Source organism: Salvelinus fontinalis, chromosome 6, assembly GCF_029448725.1.
Source record: "Salvelinus fontinalis isolate EN_2023a chromosome 6, ASM2944872v1, whole genome shotgun sequence".
NCBI classification, from domain to species: domain Eukaryota; kingdom Metazoa; phylum Chordata; class Actinopteri; order Salmoniformes; family Salmonidae; genus Salvelinus; species Salvelinus fontinalis.
This window is the reverse complement of record NC_074670.1, coordinates 47,170,266-47,191,422: the sequence shown is the minus strand read 5'-3', so window position 1 is coordinate 47,191,422 and position 21,157 is coordinate 47,170,266. Positions and strand designations below refer to the sequence as shown.

At 44.2% G+C, this 21,157-nt stretch overlaps 1 protein-coding gene across 2 annotated transcripts in view; it reads right to left on the bottom strand.

The window, feature by feature from the left end:
* Positions 1-19,774, bottom strand: part of LOC129857947 (Kv channel-interacting protein 1-like) — a 42,067-nt gene extending 22,293 nt beyond the window's left edge. The window contains exon 1 of one of the 2 annotated variants that reach the window (XM_055926662.1): positions 19,442-19,774. In XM_055926662.1, the coding sequence (XP_055782637.1) occupies positions 19,442-19,529 (88 nt within the window). In that variant the 5' untranslated portion in view covers positions 19,530-19,774. Of the gene's footprint in view, positions 1-9,739; positions 10,453-19,441 lie in introns of those variants that run through there. The other variant, XM_055926663.1, reaches the window with a different exon arrangement.
* Positions 19,775-21,157: the final 1,383 nt, after the last annotated feature.

The following is a 21,157-nucleotide window of genomic DNA, read 5'->3' as shown; positions in this document are numbered from 1 at the left end:
AAACCAATTCTGTATTTTATAGTCATCTTACCTAGACATATTGGTTCCTGAGTTTCTTGACTCATTCAGAGTTCCTCTCAAAGGGGACAGTGTACAACTCCTTCATCCTGACTTGATGTTGTTTCAGGACTCTAGAAATAGTTGTAATGCTTACATTGTGAATATTTCCATATGTAATGTTGTCTGCCAACACTCTGTCCCGAATCTCTGTGAGTTCTATGCCATTGTTTCTGATGACCATATCAACGATTGCAGTTTCCTGCACAGCAGTGAAAATCCTACCTCTCCCGCCTGTGGGAGGAAACCGTTGGGTCCTAAGCAGAAATACAATAACATTTACACACAAGTGGGTTTGGAGGCTTTGCTCAATTGACTTCTGTAATGTGCAGTTCAGTCAGATGGCCTTGCAGAATGCACATCTTACCTGTTTTTTGCCAGAAATTTCTCACAATAGATGCCACTGTTGAGCGTTGCAGATTTGGCTGCACTCTCGGATTAGCCTCTCTCATTGATAGACCATGATTTATTACGTGATCAATTATAGTAGCCCTAATCTCATCTGAGACTACAGCTCATAATCTCTATCTCTGGCTGAGTCCATGTTTACATTACAGCACAGCATTATTCCTAACATGTCCCATTTTGTATAGACGGTAATGAAAGTGAAAGACTAACACCTGGGCAGGTGTTCAGCTACAATGGGAATCAGCTGTGGTTGGTCTAATTGTTTTGATAGCATTTCATTTTTTAGATTTGGAATATATTTCAGTACGGTATTACTGTAGAAATGTAGCAAATTGCTGTCTTATTCAATGTTGTGTTATGTTAGATTTTGAACTTAAGTTTAACAGTTTTGAAAAGAGTACGTAAACATGTGCAAATTGGCCTGTAGGTACATAGAGTTTTGGTGGTCGTTGTGTCTGCGTGAGAAAATATTTCATGAAAATTGAAAGATGTAGCCATTGAATGCATTTGGTGCCAAAGCAGTGAAAAAGGATCCACAGTTTAGGCCACATAGAATGCTGTTGTGCTCACTGTGAGAAGAGTTTTGAAAAAGTGACCGAAGTATTGAGAAATGGGTCCTATGGGTTGCAAAAAACTGTAACATGTGATTTATTGTGTGATATCCTGTGCAGTGTCACACACACGTGTGTGTTCTACACGTTCTGTACTGTATGTTCTGTCGCCAGGTGTGAACAGAGACGAATGTATGATCACAGTGCAGCCAGGTCTCTGCGGAGTACGGCAGCATGTGTCCTCTGCGACTACATCTACTGTATGTATCATGACCCATGTCCACTGTAGCTAGCTACCACTCATCATGCTCAGAAAATAGACAGGAGGTACAGCGCCAGGTTTGTGATGCCGATTAAAACACAAATACTTTAGTGGGCTCTGCTCTTCTCTTTCAACAGTCTCTCTTTCTCTCTACCGTTCTCTCTCTCTCTCACTTCATCCCTCCAAGGAAACCGTCTCCACCTCTATCTTTCATTATATTCCTTTATCTAGAAGTCTCTCGCTCTACAGTAGGTCCCACTCCACACTACTTCCTCAAGGTGTAGCCTAACTTAACACTCCTGGGCAAGTTGTTATCTCCTGCTCCATCTCTCTAACTCAACAATGACAGGGAAAGTCATTTCCCTGAGGTACCCATAATAGTTTTTCTTGCTAGTAACCATTTTACTGAAAGGTGGAGGAAGAACCAGAAAGGGTGTGTGTGTGTGTGTGTGTTGTAATGTGTGTGTGTTGTATTGTAATGTGTGTGTGTTGTATTGTGTGTGTGTGTGTGTGTGTCTTATTGTGTGTGCCTCTGAAAAGCACGTTGAATCCCTGCGGGCAGATTGAGAAACAGCTACACTGTTTATTAAGGTCCCTGTCGAGATGAAAGAAAAAGACTGAGGAAGCAGAAAGAGCAAGAGAGAGAGCGAACGGGAGTTAGAGCGAGGAAGAAGAATCGGGTAGAACAGGAGATGAGAAAGAAAGAAGACAGAGCGGCAGAGGAGGTATGGAAACACGTGAATTTAGGAGAGAGGATAGAGAAACTGGGAATGGCAGAAAAAAAGAGGGTCAGTAGGGGACATACATACCGACTTCAATGAAGATGAAGTCAGTCAAACCAGAGGCTTTGAAAAGCAACTCAAACTCATCCCTCAAACTCCAGAAACACTAATTTCCCCTAAAGACCAATGATTTCACATCTACATGCATCTCTCCCCTTTATCAAGATAGATTTTGTGAGCCTTGAGACAAACATACTGTATCTCTTCACAAACAAAAAAAAAACATTTCAAATGAATATCCGTTCCTTTCGGGGAGATATCAGTCCTCGGATATATACATCCGTCTGGGTAGATATCAGTCCTCAGATATGTATCTCCATCTGGGTAGATATCAGTCCTCAGATATGTATCTCTATCTGGGTAGATATCAGTCCTCAGATATGTATCTCCATCTGGGTAGATATCAGTCCTCAGATATGTATCTCCATCTGGGTAGATATCAGTCCTCAGTTATGTATCTCCATCTGGGTAGATATCAGTCCTCAGATATGTATCTCCATCTGGGTAGATATCAGTCCTCAGATATGTATCTCCATCTGGGTAGATATCAGTCCTCAGATATGTATCTCCATCTGGGTAGATATCAGTCCTCAGTTATGTATCTCTATCTGGGTAGATATCAGTCCTCAGATATGTATCTCCATCTGGGTAGATATCAGTCCTCAGATATGTATCTCCATCTGGGTAGATATCAGCCCTCAGTTATGTATCTCCATCTGGGTAGATATCAGCCCTCAGTTATGTATCTCCATCTGGGTAGATATCAGTCCTCAGATATGTATCTCCATCTGGGTAGATATCAGTCCTCAGATATGTATCTCCATCTGGGTAGATATCAGTCCTCAGATATGTATCTCTATCTGGGTAGATATCAGTCCTCAGTTATGTATCTCCATCTGGGTAGATATCAGTCCTCAGATATGTCTCTCCATCTGGGTAGATATCAGTCCTCAGTTATGTATCTCCATCTGGGTTGATATCGTATATTATATCCTCAGAAAATCTATTCTGCATCAATATCAATTCATTTCCTTCACAGTCTTCAAAAATGTATTTAGGACATACAGTATATATTTAGCAGGATATACTTCACAAGCTTCCAGTCATGAACATATCTCTTCAGAATATCAATTTCATGTTATATATTCCTTTCCAACCCTCTTTTTTTTATATATATCTCCCAGCACAGACGTCACGAGCCCTTCAGACATGAACATTATCTTCAGAATACCAATTTCACATCGATATCTGTTCCTTTGACTCACAAGTCCAAAAGATGAGTCTTGCTGCTCAGACAGAGATAGCTGTGTCTCGCAGAGTCTCAGACCTAGCTTTACCTCTACCAGCATAGAGAGGGTCAACCTTCCTTCCCGACTCAAATCTCATTCAGTCAATCAATCAAATGTCAATCAATCAATCAAATGTATTTTACAAATCCCTTATAGTTATCAGTATAGTTGCTTTACAGATACGCAGCCTGAAACCCCGACGAGCAAGCAACGCAGAGGTAGCTGAACACAGGTTGATTAAGAATCCCAGTCCCATGTCTCTGTCACCAACGCCCTGAGAAAGACAGAGAGGGAGACAGAGAGAAATGGAGCCCCCATACTCTTGACACACTTTGTTTTTTATTCTCGGCTAACTGGGGCTGATGTGATTTCTCTGCTCCCGGTGCTGTGACAGACTGGGGACTCGATTTCAGAACAGCATCTCCTCCCATTCTGATTTGCTCGCTCATTTGTTTGTGGGGTTGGGAGTGGGAGCAGGGAGGAAAGCAATTCTGACAGTCAATCTATGGGGTCTGTTGGTGATAAGGGCACATATGAAGAGATACCACACACACACACAACTTAGAGATGACAGCACACAAGCTTGCACATACACATATTGGATAAGGCGGCACACACACACACACACACAGACAGTTCAGTTGACGGGCAAAACTCAGTTTGAGCTACACCATGACTCATTGACCTCCTGCTGTTTAGGGCAGTCACATAAGCAGGGCAGTCACATAATCGTCATGGCCACACCCATTTCCAGTGACACGTCAGATAACGTCATATATCCCCCCCCCAGCTACTAAAACACACAGCTATAATCACTCAAGCATACAGAAACGAATACAAGATAAACGTATAGCTGCACAATGGGGGAAAAAAACACCACAGGCCTTTTTTAAATCATGAAGTGTTAATATGAGTCTTATGGTATGTGTCAGAATCATACAGTGCAGCTACGTCATGTATCACTTCTGTCATTTCAACGAAGCCATCTATCAATCATCACACCTATATTATAGCACACATAACACTGGGCTGGGACGTCGCTCTTAGAAGTTCTGTCTTGAAATTTAGGGTGTTTGAATAATTCAGATGTCCCTAATCTCTTATTATAAAGCAAGTCAGCGTAATTTTTCAAATCTAAAATGTCTGCCGGTCGTCTTCACCGGGCATGTCAGAGATACTGTGTTTAGCCACTCTCCCCGGGGACAACCGAATCAAATCAAGCTTTATTTACGGAGCACATTTCAGCCATGAATGCGACGCAATGCGCTTCACAGGGAAAAAACTGAAGTAAAAAACGATGAAAATAAAAACACAAAAACAAACATAAGAAGATGAAAAACAGAAGAATAATAATAAAAATTGAAAGACCTAAAAAGTACCCTAAGGAAAAGCAAAGCTAAAAAGATGTTTAAAATAATTCTTAAAACACATGTTCCCCCCCCCCCCCCCCAGGTTCTCTGGCAGGCTAATCCAGAGGCAAGGGGCATAAAAACTAAAGGCTGCCTCTCCATGCCTCTTGGTCCGAGGCTTTGGGATAGTTAAAAGGCAAGTGTCAGAGGGACCTACTGGGTGCATAACTCAAAAGCATGTCTGATATTTATTGGGGTGCACAATCACGCATTGATTTAAAAACCAATCAAAGATTCTTAAAATGAATTCTATAACTCACAGGCAGCCAGTGCAGAGACCTTAAAACCAGTGTACTGTGTGCTCTCCGTTTGGTCTTGGTCAGCACCCATGCTGCAGCATTGTGTATGTTTTGCAGTTGACCAATGGCTTTCTAGACCAGACAGGAGAGCATTACAGTAGTCAAGCCTGCTTGTAATAAAAGCATGGATGAGTCTCTCTGTACCAGCCTGAGAGCGAAACGGCCTGAGAGAGAAACTCAGGTGGTAAAAAGCTATTTTGGTCACATTCCTGATGTGTGATTCGAAATTGAGCTCAGAATCTAAAATGATACCACCTAGGTTTTTTACCTGGTGTTTTATCTTTATTTACCGTGAATTAAAATGTGCGGCCAGATTCTCTCTCTGTGCTTTGGCTCCAATAATAATTACATCCGTCTTGTCTTGATTTAGCTGGAGGAAGTTGTGAGCCATCCAAGTATATAAATTACTAACACAGTCTAATAATTTATCCATGGAGCTAAAATCCTCTGGTGACCCAGAAATGCGAAGTTGTGTATCGTCGACGTAGCAGTGAAAATCAATGCCGTGCTTTCCGATAACGGCCCAAGGGGTAACATATATAAACTGAACCATACCGGAACCAAAATCAAACCTTGTGGAACACCACAAGTGATATCTATAATGACATTTTAATAGAAAGTGTTTCTTTATCATTAAACCCCAACACGTTTCAGCACACCAGCTTTAAATCAGGGTGCTTCTTACATCATTGAACAAGCCTGGCTCTATCTCAGACTCTGGGCACTCAGGCTCCTCTGGGATTGGATATAAAAGGAAACTGAAAACGTAAACCGTGGCAAATACCGTGGAAGAGAGTGAATTTAAACTTGGCAACCACTCAAACAATCGCACATCAAGCTAAGTAAATACGAAAAACTTAATTAAGCACAGACACCGGCAAATACACACACACACAAAGACACACACACAGGCACAGTGCTGTGGGCAATGGATTACCACCCCTGGATAGAGCCATGTGTCTAGTAAAGCTATTTGGCAGTTCTAATTGCTCCTTTTGGTGGGTGTCTTTTGATGTGGGGGGGATGAGGGCGTAACTGATTAAGCTCTAGAAGCAGAGAGATGTGCTGCTCCTCTAATATTGCTGCTGTAGCCTCTTTTAGTCTGTCTGAGGGAGATATTAACCCAAAGACACACCCACTACAAGCACACGCACAAACTCTACCCTAGATAGACACACATTCACTCTACCTGAATAGCCCAACACTTCAAACGCTTCAAAGCCTGAGATCAGCTTTAGGGGAGCACGCAGCACGGACATCCCTATCAGACCTCATAAAGACAGAGCGAGGCAGAGAGAAGGGCGGAGAGAGAGAGAGATTGAATACAGAGTAAGATTGGGTGAGAGAGAGAAAGAGAGAAGGGGGATGAAGACATTTTTGATAGAGTAAGAGGGTTGGACGGGTGGAATATTTTCTTTATAGCTAGGTTTCCATCCAATTGGGGGAAAATGTTCATGGGAATATTCTAAAAGCCTTATACTTACAATATACACATTTTCCCACCAGAGATGTATTTCCATCAAGTTGACTTGCAGATGAAAGGCTGTCCGTGATGACGGAGCGCACGTAAAAATACCTTTTGTGATTGAATTCCCATGTGTCGAGTAAAAAATACAAGTTAATTTAAATGGGTTTCCATCGTATTTTCAACTCTACTGATGGTTTTCTCACAAGAAATATAGTGTGCCCACTCGGGTATTTTTGAATATTCGCATGGAAATCTGTCACCAACTGGATGGAAACCTAGCTGATGTTATGGATTTTTGTTATTATCTTCTCTGGGGAAATCATTCTTATTGGAAGTAGTGTGTTGTGAGGTGACAGAAGATAAAGGATCATCGTTCCCCGAGGCTCCACAGAAGCAGCGGCAGAGCTATGATCTCCTGCTGTACTGAATAACGTCTCTTCATCTCTCAGCAGACCTTTGCTAATCTCCTCTTTCTCCACCTCTCTCTCTCTCTCTCTACCTACCTATGTTAAAGGTTCAATGCAGCTGTTTTTATCTCATGATCATTTTCAACAACAACAAAAAATCCCCCCACACAAAAGAAATTGCTTCTTGGCAAAGAGCAATTTCTCAAGATAGAATTTTGTTACGACCGTCTGGGAGTCGTCTGAGTGGCAGGGGAAAACTGAAATCTAGCCGTTATTGGCAGAGAGGTTTGGAACTCTCTTTCTTATTGGTCTATCGCAGGCCAAAACTCCATCCCACCAAAACAGGCTGATGCCTCAGGCAGTCTTTTCAAACAGCTCTTACATTTTCACAATTTCACAGTATTGACCCATGTTGACTCCAATGCTTCCCACAGTTGTGTCAAGTTGGCTGGTAGTGGAGCTTTACTCCGAATAGCTCGTTCCGTCTCATCCCACAGATGCTCAATTGGATTGACATCTCTCTTTCTCCACCACTCTCTCTATCTACCCACGTTAACCTCTTCTCTTTCTCCACCTCTCTCTCTATCTACCCACGTTAACCTCCTCTCTTTCTCCACCTCTCTCTCTATCTACCCACGTTAACCTCCTCTCTTTCTCCACCGCTCTCTCTATCTACCCACGTTAACCTCCTCTCTTTCTCCACCTCTCTATCTACCCACGTTAACCTCCTCTCTTTCTCCACCTCTCTATCTACCCACGTTAACCTCCTCTCTTTCTCCACCTCTCTCTCTATCTACCCATGCTAACCACCTCTTTCTATCTACCCACGCTAACCACATCTCTTTCTCCACCTCTCTCTATCTACCCATGCTAAACACCTCTCTTTCTCCACCTCTCTCTATCTACCCATGCTAACCAGCTCTCTTTCTCCACCTCTCTATCTACCCATGCTAACCACCTCTCTCTATCTACCCATGCTAACCATCTCTCTCTATCTACCCATGCTAACCATCTCTCTCTATCTACCCATGCTAACCATCTCTCTCTATCTACCCATGCTAACCACCTCTCTCTATCTACCCATGCTAACCACCTCTCTCTATCTACCCATGCTAACCATCTCTCTCTATCTACCCATGCTAACCACCTCTCTTTCTCCACCTCTATCTACCCATGTTCATCTCCTCTCTTTCCCTGCCTCTCTCTCTCTCTATCTACCCATGCTAACCACCTATCTTTCTCCACCTCTATCTACCCATGCTAACCACCTCTCTTTCTCCACCCATGCTAAACACCTCTCTTTCTCCACCTCTATCTACCCATGTTCATCTCCTCTCTTTCTCTGCCTCTCTATCTACCCATGCTAACCACCTCTCTTTCTACACCTCAAATCAAATTTTATTTGTCACATACACATGGTTAGCAGATGTTAATGCGAGTGTAGCGAAATGCTTGTGCTTCTAGTTCTGACAATGCAGTAATAACCAACAAGTAATCTAACCTAACAATTCCACAACTACTACCTTATACACACAAGTGTAAAGGGATACAGAATATGTACATAAAGATAAATGAATGAGTGGTACAGAACGGCATAGGCAAGATGCAGTAGATGGTATAGAGTACAGTATATACATATGAGATGAGTAATGTAGGGTACATTACTACCTCTGTTAACCTCTTTCCTTTCTTTAACTCTCTCCATCTTAATCACTCTTCTTCCCTCTTTTACCTATTCTCTGTCACCTCCTCTTACTCTACTCTCTCTTTCTATCCCCCTCTCATTACAAACCTCTGTTCACCTCTATCTCTCCTGCCTTTTGGGACACACACTCTGAAGCTACGTCCTGGAGGTTCTGTAAGCCTGTTATCACATGTTCTGTTTCTCAGGAGCTTGTAGCTCTGGACCGCAGGTCCAACTCTGTAGCAACTGTACCGTTTCAGCTGTGTTGATTAAATAGAGGAATAGATCATGGACAGTGTCTTTATTGTAATGGATAATGCTCTTGTAGACCTTGTTCCTGTTGATCTAGTATTTTATAGCTCTACGTCTGGGAGTTCTATGCTCTTTAGTTCTGGGTCCACTGGTGTGTGACAGAGTCCGTCTGGAGATCAGTAGACACACCACAGGCAATGGCTGACAGATTACAGTGATTTCCTCAACACAACGTCTCAAATGATTCTTCTTGTCTGGCCCCCTCTGAGGACTAGAAAGACACCCTGATAACCTAAAGACAAACAGACAGACAAATACGCACTAAAGCACACAGACAGACAGACAGACACGCGTGTGTGCGCTCACAAACACGGTTTCCTGTCCTTGTCAGACAGTACACAGGTGCTGTTTCAATGAACAGAAGGAGAGCCGTGGAGGCTAGTGAATACCATCACCTTTTATAGACATCAGGACCCTCTGTTTACCTTAGCAGAGTGCTGTGTACACACACACACACACAAGCACAGGCACACACACATGTACATACGCACACAAGCAAGTGCTAGCACTTGAGAACTAAGTTGGTTTTCCTGACTGTAACTTTGCTCTCCTCCGGTGTCCAATATGTATTTGCATATTCACTCACACAATGTACATGTAAGGACATATGCATAAACAACCTATCATGAATGGATGCAGACACTAATGGATACCAGGACATATGCATCCATATGCAGGCAAACTCACGTGCACAAGGTAGCCCACACACACACTCACGTAAGTGGAGTACATACACCTACAACCAAGTCTCTCACACCCACAGTGAACTGGATCAGCTTACAACTCTGAGAATAAACAGCGGAGGTCTTACCTTTCCGATAGGTCCGATCCTGCTTGTTGGATTGCATGGAAAAGGTCCCCATGACGAGCCCCATGTTTACGGCCGCACACAGGGTCTGTGTGTGCGATTGATTGAGTGTGTGTGTGTGTGTGTGGTACAACTGATTCCGTTAAGATATGAACATGAGGCTACTCTGTGTGCAAGCCAGTGTCATTCCTCTTCCGTCTGACACCTACGCAGTTGTAATGCCTGTGTGTGTAAGTGTGTGTGTGTGTGAATGAGAGAGAGAGAGCAAATGCACTACGGAGCTACCTTTGTCTGTATGGCAACACTGACACCCCTGGGTTTACAGCCATCTGTCTCTCTCTCTTTCTCGCTCTCTCTTTCTTTCTCTCACACACTATCCCCCTCGATCTCTCTCTTACTCTCTCTCTCTCTGTCACTGGCTTCCTGTCATTCTATCAATTCCTTTCACACTCTCCCCATTTTCTCTTTACATACGCCTGTTACTCCCCCTCTTTTCCCTCTCCGTCTCTTCCTCTCTTTGTCTGTCTCGTGGGGAGATGGTGAACACACTGTTGCTTGCAGAGGAACCAGAAGCCAGACACAGTCTCCCTCCACCACACAGGGGAAAGCTGAAAGCCCGGGAAGAGGGGTGCAGAAGGAATGGAGGAAAGAAAGATAAATATTCAGTTTGATGAAAAGATCATCTGAGAATTTGACTCTAGGCAATGCAGAAAGCAGCTCTGAGAGAGAGAGAGAGAGAGAGAGAGAGAGAGAGAGAGAGAGAGAGAGAGAGAGAGATATATATGAAGTGAGAAAGAGGGGGGGGGGGGGCCTTCTCAGTCCCTTTTGCTATTCCACAGACACGGCGTCTGCCTGTTGTGAGTGGTTTTGGGATTATCTCACACATGACTGGCTTGTGTGTGTTGCTTGTGTCTGTGCGTATGCAGTGTGCGCATACATGTGCAGAGTGTCTGTGTATTCGTATTTCAAGTGGGTGTGTGCTATCGTGTGTGTGCAGAGTGCTGATACATGTACCGATACACGGAGCCATACATGTCTGGAGTGGTGCTCATCGTTCTGTCACCACTGACCTGATACACAAGGGACTGCCTGGGACCACAATAAACCTCCTGTGTTATCACACACACACCAAACCACATGGGACCACCAGTGAGTGCATTCTGATTTACAGGAGACCCCATGGGATCACTAGTACAGACACACCGATGCCACTACTTTGGCATTGTAATAATATCATCCAAATATATTTCATTTAGCATCCGCCTTTTATGTAAAGCCACTCAGTGATACCTGTATACATTTATGTACAGGTGTTCCCAGGAATCAAACACACTATCCTGGCGTTGCAAGCGCCATGCCCTACCAAATGAGCGACAGAAATGAGGAAGTGAAACCACACAAAATGCCCTGAAATCACAAAGGACCATTAGCATCATAGCATACACACCTCTGTGATCCCTATTAGACTTCCTGTACTGCTACGGTATGGAGCCCTGTGTATCGACTAGAGCTTATTAAAATTCCCGGCATGACTTTACTAAAGAAAACTATTTCCAGCAGCGAGGACTTCTCTAAGGCCAAGCATAAATGCCAATAACAGTCATTAGGGCAGCACTCTCATTAAACACACTGCTCCCTCAGCAACGGTAATCAATCAGAACGAGAGAGAGAGAGAAAGAGAGAGAGGGAGGGAGCGAGAGAGCGAGAGAGCGAGAGGAGGGGAGGAAAGAGGTGGAGATAGGAAGGTAATGATAAGTGACATTTTCAGGAGATGCAAGAGTCATCCACCACACCCTGTCGTTCCTTCCCATTCCCTCTGCCCCCTGTCTCTCCCGCTCAGTGAAAGTGATATGACAGCACTTTAGATCCAACCTCACATAGACGAGAAGCACACACACTCTCTTTCTCTCTCTCTCTCTTCATCTCCCTGGAATGCACAGGAGGGTTGCAAGGAATACAAAACAGTGTGTCTGATCAAACGTGTCAGGCAGAGCAGCAACATTCAGGCAGCCATGCAGCACCAGCCACAACACTGAGCTTGTAACATACTGAAGTGGAAAGATAAAGCAGTGCTAGCCAGCTGGTGTTGGTTTTGTTGATCTCTTTGTTACTTCCTGAAATAGACAGAATAAACAACCCAACACATAAAAATTCTCTTCTTTGGTATTCCTCTATGGAATACTGTGTCTCTGGTACTGATGAACAGAGTTAAAGACACAGAGTTCTCCACGCTTCTGTTGAGTTTGGAGGTACTGTCACATAGTTCCACTGAATGTCACAGCCTAGTCCTGGAATCAAAATAGAAAATAGAAAATAGAGAGCCACCTTGCAGACAGACTGGGATTAAATATTTTCTTTTCCATATGCCATATGAATATTTTACACACACCATTACCCTACCTCAGGGGTCCACCTGCCAAGCACCTTGTGTGAGTGTGTGTGTGTGTGTGTGGGGGGGGGGGGGGGGGGGTATTCTATCACCTTATTCCTTTACATATGAGACATGTTAGCAAAGCATTCAACTGCACAGCTCCCAACCATTACTTTGCTCCGCTCATTTTTCCCTCGATCCTGATTGGTCTCCCAGTCCCTGCTGCTCAAAAACATCCCCACAGCATGATGCTGCCACCACCATGCTTCACCGTAGGAACGGTGCCAGGTTTCCTCCAAATGTGACGCTTGGCAGGCCAAAGTTCAATCTTGGTTTCATCAGACCAGAGAATCTTGTTTGAGAGTCCTTTAGGTGCCTTTTGGCAAACTCCAAGCGGGATGTTATGTGCCTTTTACTGAGGAGTGGCTTCCGTCTGGCCTGATTGGTGGAGTGCTGCAGAGATGGTTATCCTTCTGGAAGGTTCTCCCATCTCCACAGAGGACCTCTGGAGGACCTCATTCTCACTCTGTGCTCTCATCTTCAGCCGACTCGCCATCAGTTTCAAACAGAACATTAGTTTCTGCCATCTTCCCACCCTCTGACTGGCACCTTGTGCCATTAAATGCTGCTCTAAATGGTGAAACCCTAAATGTCCAGCAGGTATCATCATCACCAAAACAAAATGAGGTTTCTATAAACATCAACATATGTATTTTCAAAATTATATTACATACACAATTCAACACATTTTCTTTTCCAACAAAATGTCTCCTACAAAATGAAAAAGAGGAAATGGCCAATATACTATTAATAAAGACATATGTCAATTTGCAGATGTTTTTATACATTTTTTTTAATTTCACCTTTTTTTAAACAGATAGGCCAGTTGAGAACAAGTTCTCATTTACAACTGCGACCTGGCCAAGATAAAGCAAAGCAGTGCGACACAAACAACAACACAGAGAAAATAACACAATAGAAAAAAAAGTATATATACAGTGTGTGCAAATGAGGTAAGATAAGGGAGGTAATGCAATAAATAGGCCATAGTGGCAAAATACTTACAATTTAGCAATTAAACACTGGAGTGATAGATGTGCAGAAGATGAATGTGCAAGTATAGATGCTGGGGTGCAAAGGAGCAAAAAATAAATAACAGTATGGGGATGAGGTAGTTGGATGGGCTATCTACAGGTGCAGTGATCTGTGACCTGCTCTGACAGCTGGTTCTTAAAGTTAGTGAGGGAGATATGAGTCTCCAGCTTCAGTGATTTTTCCAATTCGTTCCAGTCATTGGCAGCAGAGAACTGGAAGGAAAGGCGGCCAAAGGGGGTGTTGGCTTTGGGGATGACCAGTGAAATATACCTGCTGGAGCGCTTGCTACGGGTTGGTGTTGCTATGGTGACCAGTGAGCTGAGATAAGGCAGGGCTTTACCTAGCAAAGACTTATAGATGACCTGGAGCCAGTGGGTTTGGCGACGAATATGAAGCGAGGGCCAGCCAACGAGAGCATACAGGTCGCAATGGTGGGTAGTATATGGGGCTTTGGTGACAAAACGGATGGCACTGTGATAGCAAATTGGATGCAGTCTGAGTAGAATGTTGGAGGCTATTTTGTAAATGACATCGCTGAAGTCGAGGATCGGTAGGATAGTCAGTTTTACGAGGGTATGTTTGGCAGCATGAGTGAAGGATGCTTTGTTGCAAAATAGGAAGCCGATTCTAGATTTCATTTTGGATTGGAGATGCTTAATGTGAGTCTGGAGGGAGAGTTTACAGTCTAACCAGACACCTAGGTATCTGTAGATGTCCACGTATTCTAAGTCAGAATCGTCCAGAGTAGTGATGTTAGACGGGTGGGCAGGTGCTGGTAGCGATCGGTTGAAGAGCATGCATTTAGTTTTAATTGTAATTAAGAGCAGTTGGAGGCCACGGAAGGAGAGTTTGTATGGCATTGAAGCTCGTCTGGAGGTTAGTTAACACAGTGTCCAAAGAAGAGCCAGAGGTATACAGAATGGTATCGTCTGCATAGAGGTGGATCAGAGAATCACCAGCAGCAAGAGCGACATCATTGATGTATACAGAGAAAAGAGTCGGCCCGAGAATTGAACCCTGTGGCACCCCCATAGAGACTGCCAGAGGTCCGGACAACAGGCCCTCCAATTTGACTCACTGAACTCTGTCTGAGAACTAGTTGCTGAACCAGGCGAGGCAGTCATTTGAGAAACCAAGGCTGTTGAGTCTGCCGATAAGAATGTGATGATTGACAGAGTAGAAAGCCTTGGCCAAGTCTATGAATATAGCTGCACAGTATTGTCTCTTATTGTTGGAGGTTAAGATATCGCAGGGCTGTTGACCAGGGTAGGGGTGGCAATGTGGAAAGCATGGCCAGCCGTAGAAAAATGCTTATTGAAATTCTCAATTATTGTGGACTTATCGGCGGTGACAGTGTTTCCTAGCCTCAGTGCAGTGGGCAGCTGGGAGGAGGTGCTTTTATTCTCCATGGACTTTTTGGAGTTTGTGCTGCAGGATGCAAATTTCTGTTTGAAAAAGCTAGCCTTTGCTTTCCTAACTGCCTGTGTATATTGATTCCTAACTTCCCTGAAAAGTTGCATATCGTGGGGAGCTACTCGATGCTAATGCAGAACGCCACAGGAGTTTTTGTGCTGGTCAAGGGCAGTCAGGTCTGGAGTGAACCACGGGCTATATCTGTTCCTGGTTCTATTTTTTTGTTGTTGAATGGGGCATGCTTATTTAAGATTGTGAGGAAAGCACTTTTAAAGAATAACCAGGCATCTTCTACTGACAGGATGAGGTCAATATCCATCCAGGATACCCGTGCCAAGTCGATTAGAAAGGCCTGCTCGCTGAAGTGTTTTAGGGAGTGTTTAAAAATGATGAGGGGTGGTCGTTTGACCGCAGACCCATTACGGACGCAAGCAATGAGGCAGTGATTTCTGAGATCCTGGTTGAAGACAGAAGAGGTGTATTTGGAGGGCAGGTTTGGGTAGGATGATATCTATGAGGGTGCCTGTGTTTATGGATTTGGGGATGTACCTGGTAGGTTCATTGATTATTTGTGTGAGATTGAGGGCATCAAGCTAAGATTGTAGGATGGCCGGGGTGTTAAGCATGTCCCAGTTTAGGTCACCTAACAGCACGAGCTCTGAAGATAGATGGGGGGCAATCAATTCCCATATGGTGTCCAGGGCACAGCTGGGGGCAGAAGATGGTCTATAGCAAGCGCAACGGTGAGAGACTTGTTTCTGGACAGGTGGATTTTTAAAAGTAGAAGCTCAAATTGTTTGGGCACAGACCTGGATAGTAAGACAGAACTTTGCAGGCTATCTCTGCAGTAGATTGCAACTCCGTCCCCTTTGGCAGTTCTATCTTGTCGGAAAATATTATAGTTAGGGATGGAAATTTCTGGGTTTTTGGTGGCCTTCTGAAGCCAGGATTCAGACACGGCTAGTACATCCGGATTGGCAGAGTGTGCTAAAGCAGGGAATAAAACAAACTTAGGGATGAGGCTTCTAATGTTAACATACATGAAACCAAGGCTTTACGGTTACAGAAGTCAACAAATGAGAGTGCCTGGGAATGGGAGCGGAGCTAGGCACTGCAGGGCCTGGATTAACTTCTACATCACCAGAAGAACAGAGGAGTAGGATAAGGGTACGGCTAAAGGCTATGAGAACTGGTTGTCTAGTACGTTCGGAACAGAGAGTAAAAGGAGCAGGTTTCTGGGCATGGTGGAATATATGCAATGCACAATGTACAGACAAAGGTATGGTAGGATGTGAATACAGTGGAGGTAAACCTAGGCATTGAGTGACGATGAGAGAGGTATTGTCTCTAGAGACATCAATTAAGCCAGGTGAGGTCACCGCATGTGTGGAAGGTGGGACAAGAGGGTTAGCTGAGGCATATTGAGCAGGGCTGGAGGCTCTACAGTGAAATAAGACAATAACCACTAACCAAAACAGCAATGGACAAAGCATATTGACATTAGGGAGAGGCATGCGTAGCCGAGTGAATATAGGGTCCAGTGAGTAGCCGGGCGGGCTGGAGATACGGCGATTCAGACAGCTAGCGGGCCGGGGATAGCAGGCTAGCAGAAAGACCTTAGAGGGACGTCACAACGGAAGAAATCTGTTGTAGCCCCCTCGTGCGGTTACGTCGGCAGACCAGTCGTGATGGATCAGCAGGGTAGTAACAAGGTCCAGGCCAATTGGCAAAATAGCTACAGTAGCCCAAGAAATTGGCTGAAGTACCTCTTCAGCTAACAGTCCGGTATGCTCTAGACAGCTAGCGGGCCGCGGCTAGCAGACTAGCAGATGGGCATTCAGGGGACGTCGCGTCGGAGTCCAGTCGTGATGGATCGGTGGGGCTCCGTATCGGCAATAAAAGGGGTCCAGGCCAATTGGCAAAATAGGTATTGTAGCCCAAGGAGTGGCTGATGGACCTCTTCAGCTAGCCGGGAGATGGGCCTAGCATAGGCTAGCGCCAGGCTAATTGGTGCTTGCTTCGGGACAGAGACGTTAGCCAGGAGAAGCCAATCGGATAGCAGCTAGCTAGCTGCGATGATCCAGGTGAAGAGGTTCAGAGCTTGCGGTAGGAATCCGGAGATATGGAGAAAAAGGAGTTCGATAAGCTCTGGGTTGAATCCTGCTGTGCAGACTGGCAGGAGTTGTCCGGACTAAAGGTTAGCTGATGACCGCTAGCAGTGGCTAGCTGACTACTAGCTAGTAGCTAGTTAGCTGGCTAGTTTCTGTTGGGGGTTCCGGTTCTAAAGTAAAGAAAATAGCAGATCCATACCACATTGGGTGAGGCGGAATGCAGGAGACTATGTTGAAGTTGGGGTTAAGGAAAATATAAAAATATATGCGAAAAAAAAATATAGATATATACACAGGACACGACGAAGACAAAGATGCCTCACTGCTACGCCATCTTGGATTTTAAATTGACTTACAGTAGGCTATTAGTGTGTGACTGAGTGCATTTATGTGATCTACATATCTTTTAATTGTTAACTTGTCTTTTGAGACAATGATTGTAAGCAATGATGAGCGTGCAGTCTGCACCTCATCACAATAGTAAACCAATGAGAGAAGCAGGACCTCTAGTTGTCATGAAAGGAACTGACATATCATAGCAGAGCTACACAGCTACCAGCAGAGGTCAGTGTTACTCTGTCAGTGACTGCTCAGTGAGCCAAAGCCCAGACAGACCTGGGGCCTTATTCATTAAGCCGAATCTTTTTCAAAGCGTTTCTTAAACAGACGCAAACTGAACGAACAGGGAAGGACCTACATGAATTTGTCCAATATAAACTCTAGTTTTATTTGCAAATTGCAACGGTTTGCAACTGCTTTTTGTCCTCCGTTTGAACTGAAATTAGAAGCAATTGATAAGCAATGTGCACAAAAGAAAAATCTATATACCTACCAAAGACAAAATGTGTGTGGTGTTTTGTCTCACCCATTGCCTTTATGACCATTGTGTAATCCAATGTTCATAGATACAGCTATAGCTCTTGTTCCCTGTGGAGCACTGAGATTGTGCAGAGACAGCCCAGTGAGATAGTGTGTGTATTTGACGTTATGCAGACCCTGGTCTCTTTCTTTTCCTAATCACTGTGTGTGAGTGTGCGTGCTTGTGCATGCCGTGCTTGTGTGTGTATGTGTCTTTGTGTGCATGCGTTTGTATGTGTGTGCGTGTGTGCTTTCAGCTTTTAAGGAGCCATTTGTTACACAACATAACCTCTGCAGACCCCTCTAATGACATCATCTCAGTGTGACCTGGAGGCCAGTTTTACCCGCTCTCTCAGAGTACAGAGCCAGCTTTACCACCAGTGTGTGCTGTCAAGTTTGTTGCACCCTCCAAGCACAAAGTAAATTGCAGCATGCCTGTGCATGTGTACGCACAGCATGGCCTCATAGACTAGACGTAACATAGTAAATGTAAATCCGGGACACTCGAATTAGTATGATATGTCACATTTGGAATGTAGGGTGTTTGGGTAGGCGTATAAGGCGAACGTCTAGCAACCCTGAGGGTTTTTTGCTTGAAACTCATCACGGACAACATTAGCCTTTCAGCTCATTAGCAACTTTGATACTACTTACAACTAATTTGCATGTTAGCTAACCCATCCCCTAACACTAACCTTAACCCCTAACCTAGCTAACGTTAGCCACCTAGCTAACGTTAGCCACAACAAATTGGCATTTGTAAAATATCATACCTCTGAGTCCAGGTTGGTGTGCATGTGTGTGTGTGTGTGTGTGTGTGGGTATGCTTGTGCTGTATATCCTCCAGGCTCATAATGTACTGTACAGTACTGTATTTGAGATTGAGCTCTTTGTTCTTCCTCTTGCGCAGCTTTCCTTCAACAATAGAGGCAGTGGAATGAGATAATGAATCACAATAACATGAACACCCACACAATAATACAGTGAATCACAACAATAAACCCCTTCCTTTGCATCCTATAGTGAGAGCATCACTGTGTTCCCCCTGCCCCGCTCTTGCGTTGCCACGCTGACATGTTATTACACACATTCATCACACACACACACACACACACACACACACACACACACACACACACGTTGCTCTCTATCACGTTTATCACTCCTCCGTTAGCACTCACTCCCTCCACCGCTTGTTTATACAAGAATGAACATCATTCTGGCAGAGATAGGGGGAGGAGAGAGGGAGCGAGGGAGAGAAGGAAAGGGTGAAAGAGAGAGTGAGAGTAAGATAGTGACACGAATAAAGAGAAATGGATAAATTGAGTCGGGGAAAGGGAGATATATCGATGGCTCTATGGGCAACTTCAGTCCACGGGGGCCAGAGTGGTGTCAGGCTTTTTCCCCCCATCTCAGCTGATTAAACTAATTGCATTCTAAACTGAAGATCCTGATTATTGGAGTCAGGTGTGTTAGCTGGCCCTCGGGCAAAAGTGTGACACCAGTCAGGCCCCCTAGGACTGGAGTTGCCCATCCCTGCTCTATAGGATAGATGGAGCTATCCAAGAGAAGCCATACAAACTCTATACAAACTGACACACAAACTGTACTCAGCTGTATACAAACTTCCGCACAATCTCATGCACTTACATACAGTACATACAACCCCACAACAGACACTCAAAACCAGGTACAGCAGCTTAAACCCTATAAACTCCCATACACACACATACTGTACAAACAGTATATTCATGTGACCATGCTCAAACTTGTCCTTGGATGCATGCTTGCACACACACACACACACACACACACACACACACACACACACACACACACACACACACAGTGACATACCTTTTTTGAGAGTCCCTGTGATGAGTTTGTGCAGGGACAGGACAAACTTCACCAGTCCCTGTTTACAGCGCTTAGCACAGCCTGCCATTCTGACTCCAAGTTGGGCCAAAGCAGGCCAAGAATGGCCAAAGGGTGCCAATGTGGTCTGCAGCAGGAGGTACAGTCTATGTTTGATGTCGAAGGAGTTTATAGATATTTATTCAAGAAGATACGCAGTTCAGAGGAGGACCTCTTCTGAATCTCTCTTCCTGGGCTGAAAAAAACAGTGATCTCACCCTCTGTTTCCTGATCTCGCCCTCCGTCCCTCCCTCCGTCACATACCCCTCCTCTTTCCCCCTGAATCTTTCCAATTCTCTGTCTCTGAGAGAAAGAGAGTGAATGAGAGAGAGGGAGAGAGTATGAGAGTCAGAAAGAAACAGACATGATTGGTAAGAGAAGTCTGATGTCAGAATCCAACTTTTGAAAATCATATATCTGGTTATATGTTACCTTACAAATGACTGCAAACTTCAAAAAGAAAACCTGTATAGACAATCCAGTGTGCTCTGAGTGCCAGAAATGATCCTGCTTCAGTTTAGTCCTCTTTCTTGTCTCTTTCTTCCATACTCCACTTTCAGCACCACTACTGGTGGACAGCTTCTAACAATGCAGGGCAACGCACACATACTGAGATCTAACACTTGCTTTCGCTTTCTCTCTCTCTCTCTCCCCTCCCTCTTCCCCTACCCCTCGCACATACACACACAAACCCCCTGCACTGCGCTCACATACGCTTTATGCGTCTCTGTATAATTCCAGTACATGACCTCACTAACAGCCTCTCCATATAGTCTCATATAATGTATAGTACCGGTCAAAAGTTTGGACACACCTACTCGTTCAAGGGTTTTACGTGATTTTTTGGGTATTTTCTACATTGTAGAATAATAGTGAAGACATGTAAAGTACTACAGTGCCTCGCAAAAGTATTCACTCCCTTGGCTTTTTTCTTACTTTGTTGCATTACAACCTGTAATTTCATGTAATGGACATACACAAAATAGTCCAAATTGGTGAAGTGAAATTTAAAAAATGACTTCAAGAAAATGTAAAACTGAGAAGAGGTGGTTGCGTATGTATTCACCCCTTTTGCTATGAAGCCCCTAAATAAGATCTGGTGCAACCAATTACCTCCAGAAGTTGCATAATTAGTTAAATAAAGTCCACCTGTGTGCAATCTCAGTGTCACATGATCTGTCACATGATCTCAGTATATATATACCTATTCTGAAAGGCCCCAGAGTCTGCAACACCCCTAAGCAAGGGGAAACGTCAAGCAAGAGGCACTATGAAGTCCAAGGAGCTCTCCAAACAGGTCAGAGAATAAGTTGTGGAGAAGTACAGATCAGGGTTGGGTTATAAAGAAATATCAGAAACTTTGAAAATCCCACAGAGCACCATTAAATCCATTATTAAAAAATGGAAAGTATATGGCACCACAAACCTGCCAAGAGAGGGCCGCCCACCAAAACTCACAGACCAGGAGAGGAAGGCATTAATCAGAGAGGCAACAAAGAGACCAAAGATAACCCTGAAGGAGTTGCAAAGCTCCACAGCGGAGATGGGAGTATCTGTCCATAGGACCACTTTAAGCCGTACACTCCACAGAGTGGGCTTTATGGAAGAGTGGCCAGAATTTTCTTTGAAGAAAAGAATAAGCAAACACGTTTGGTGTTC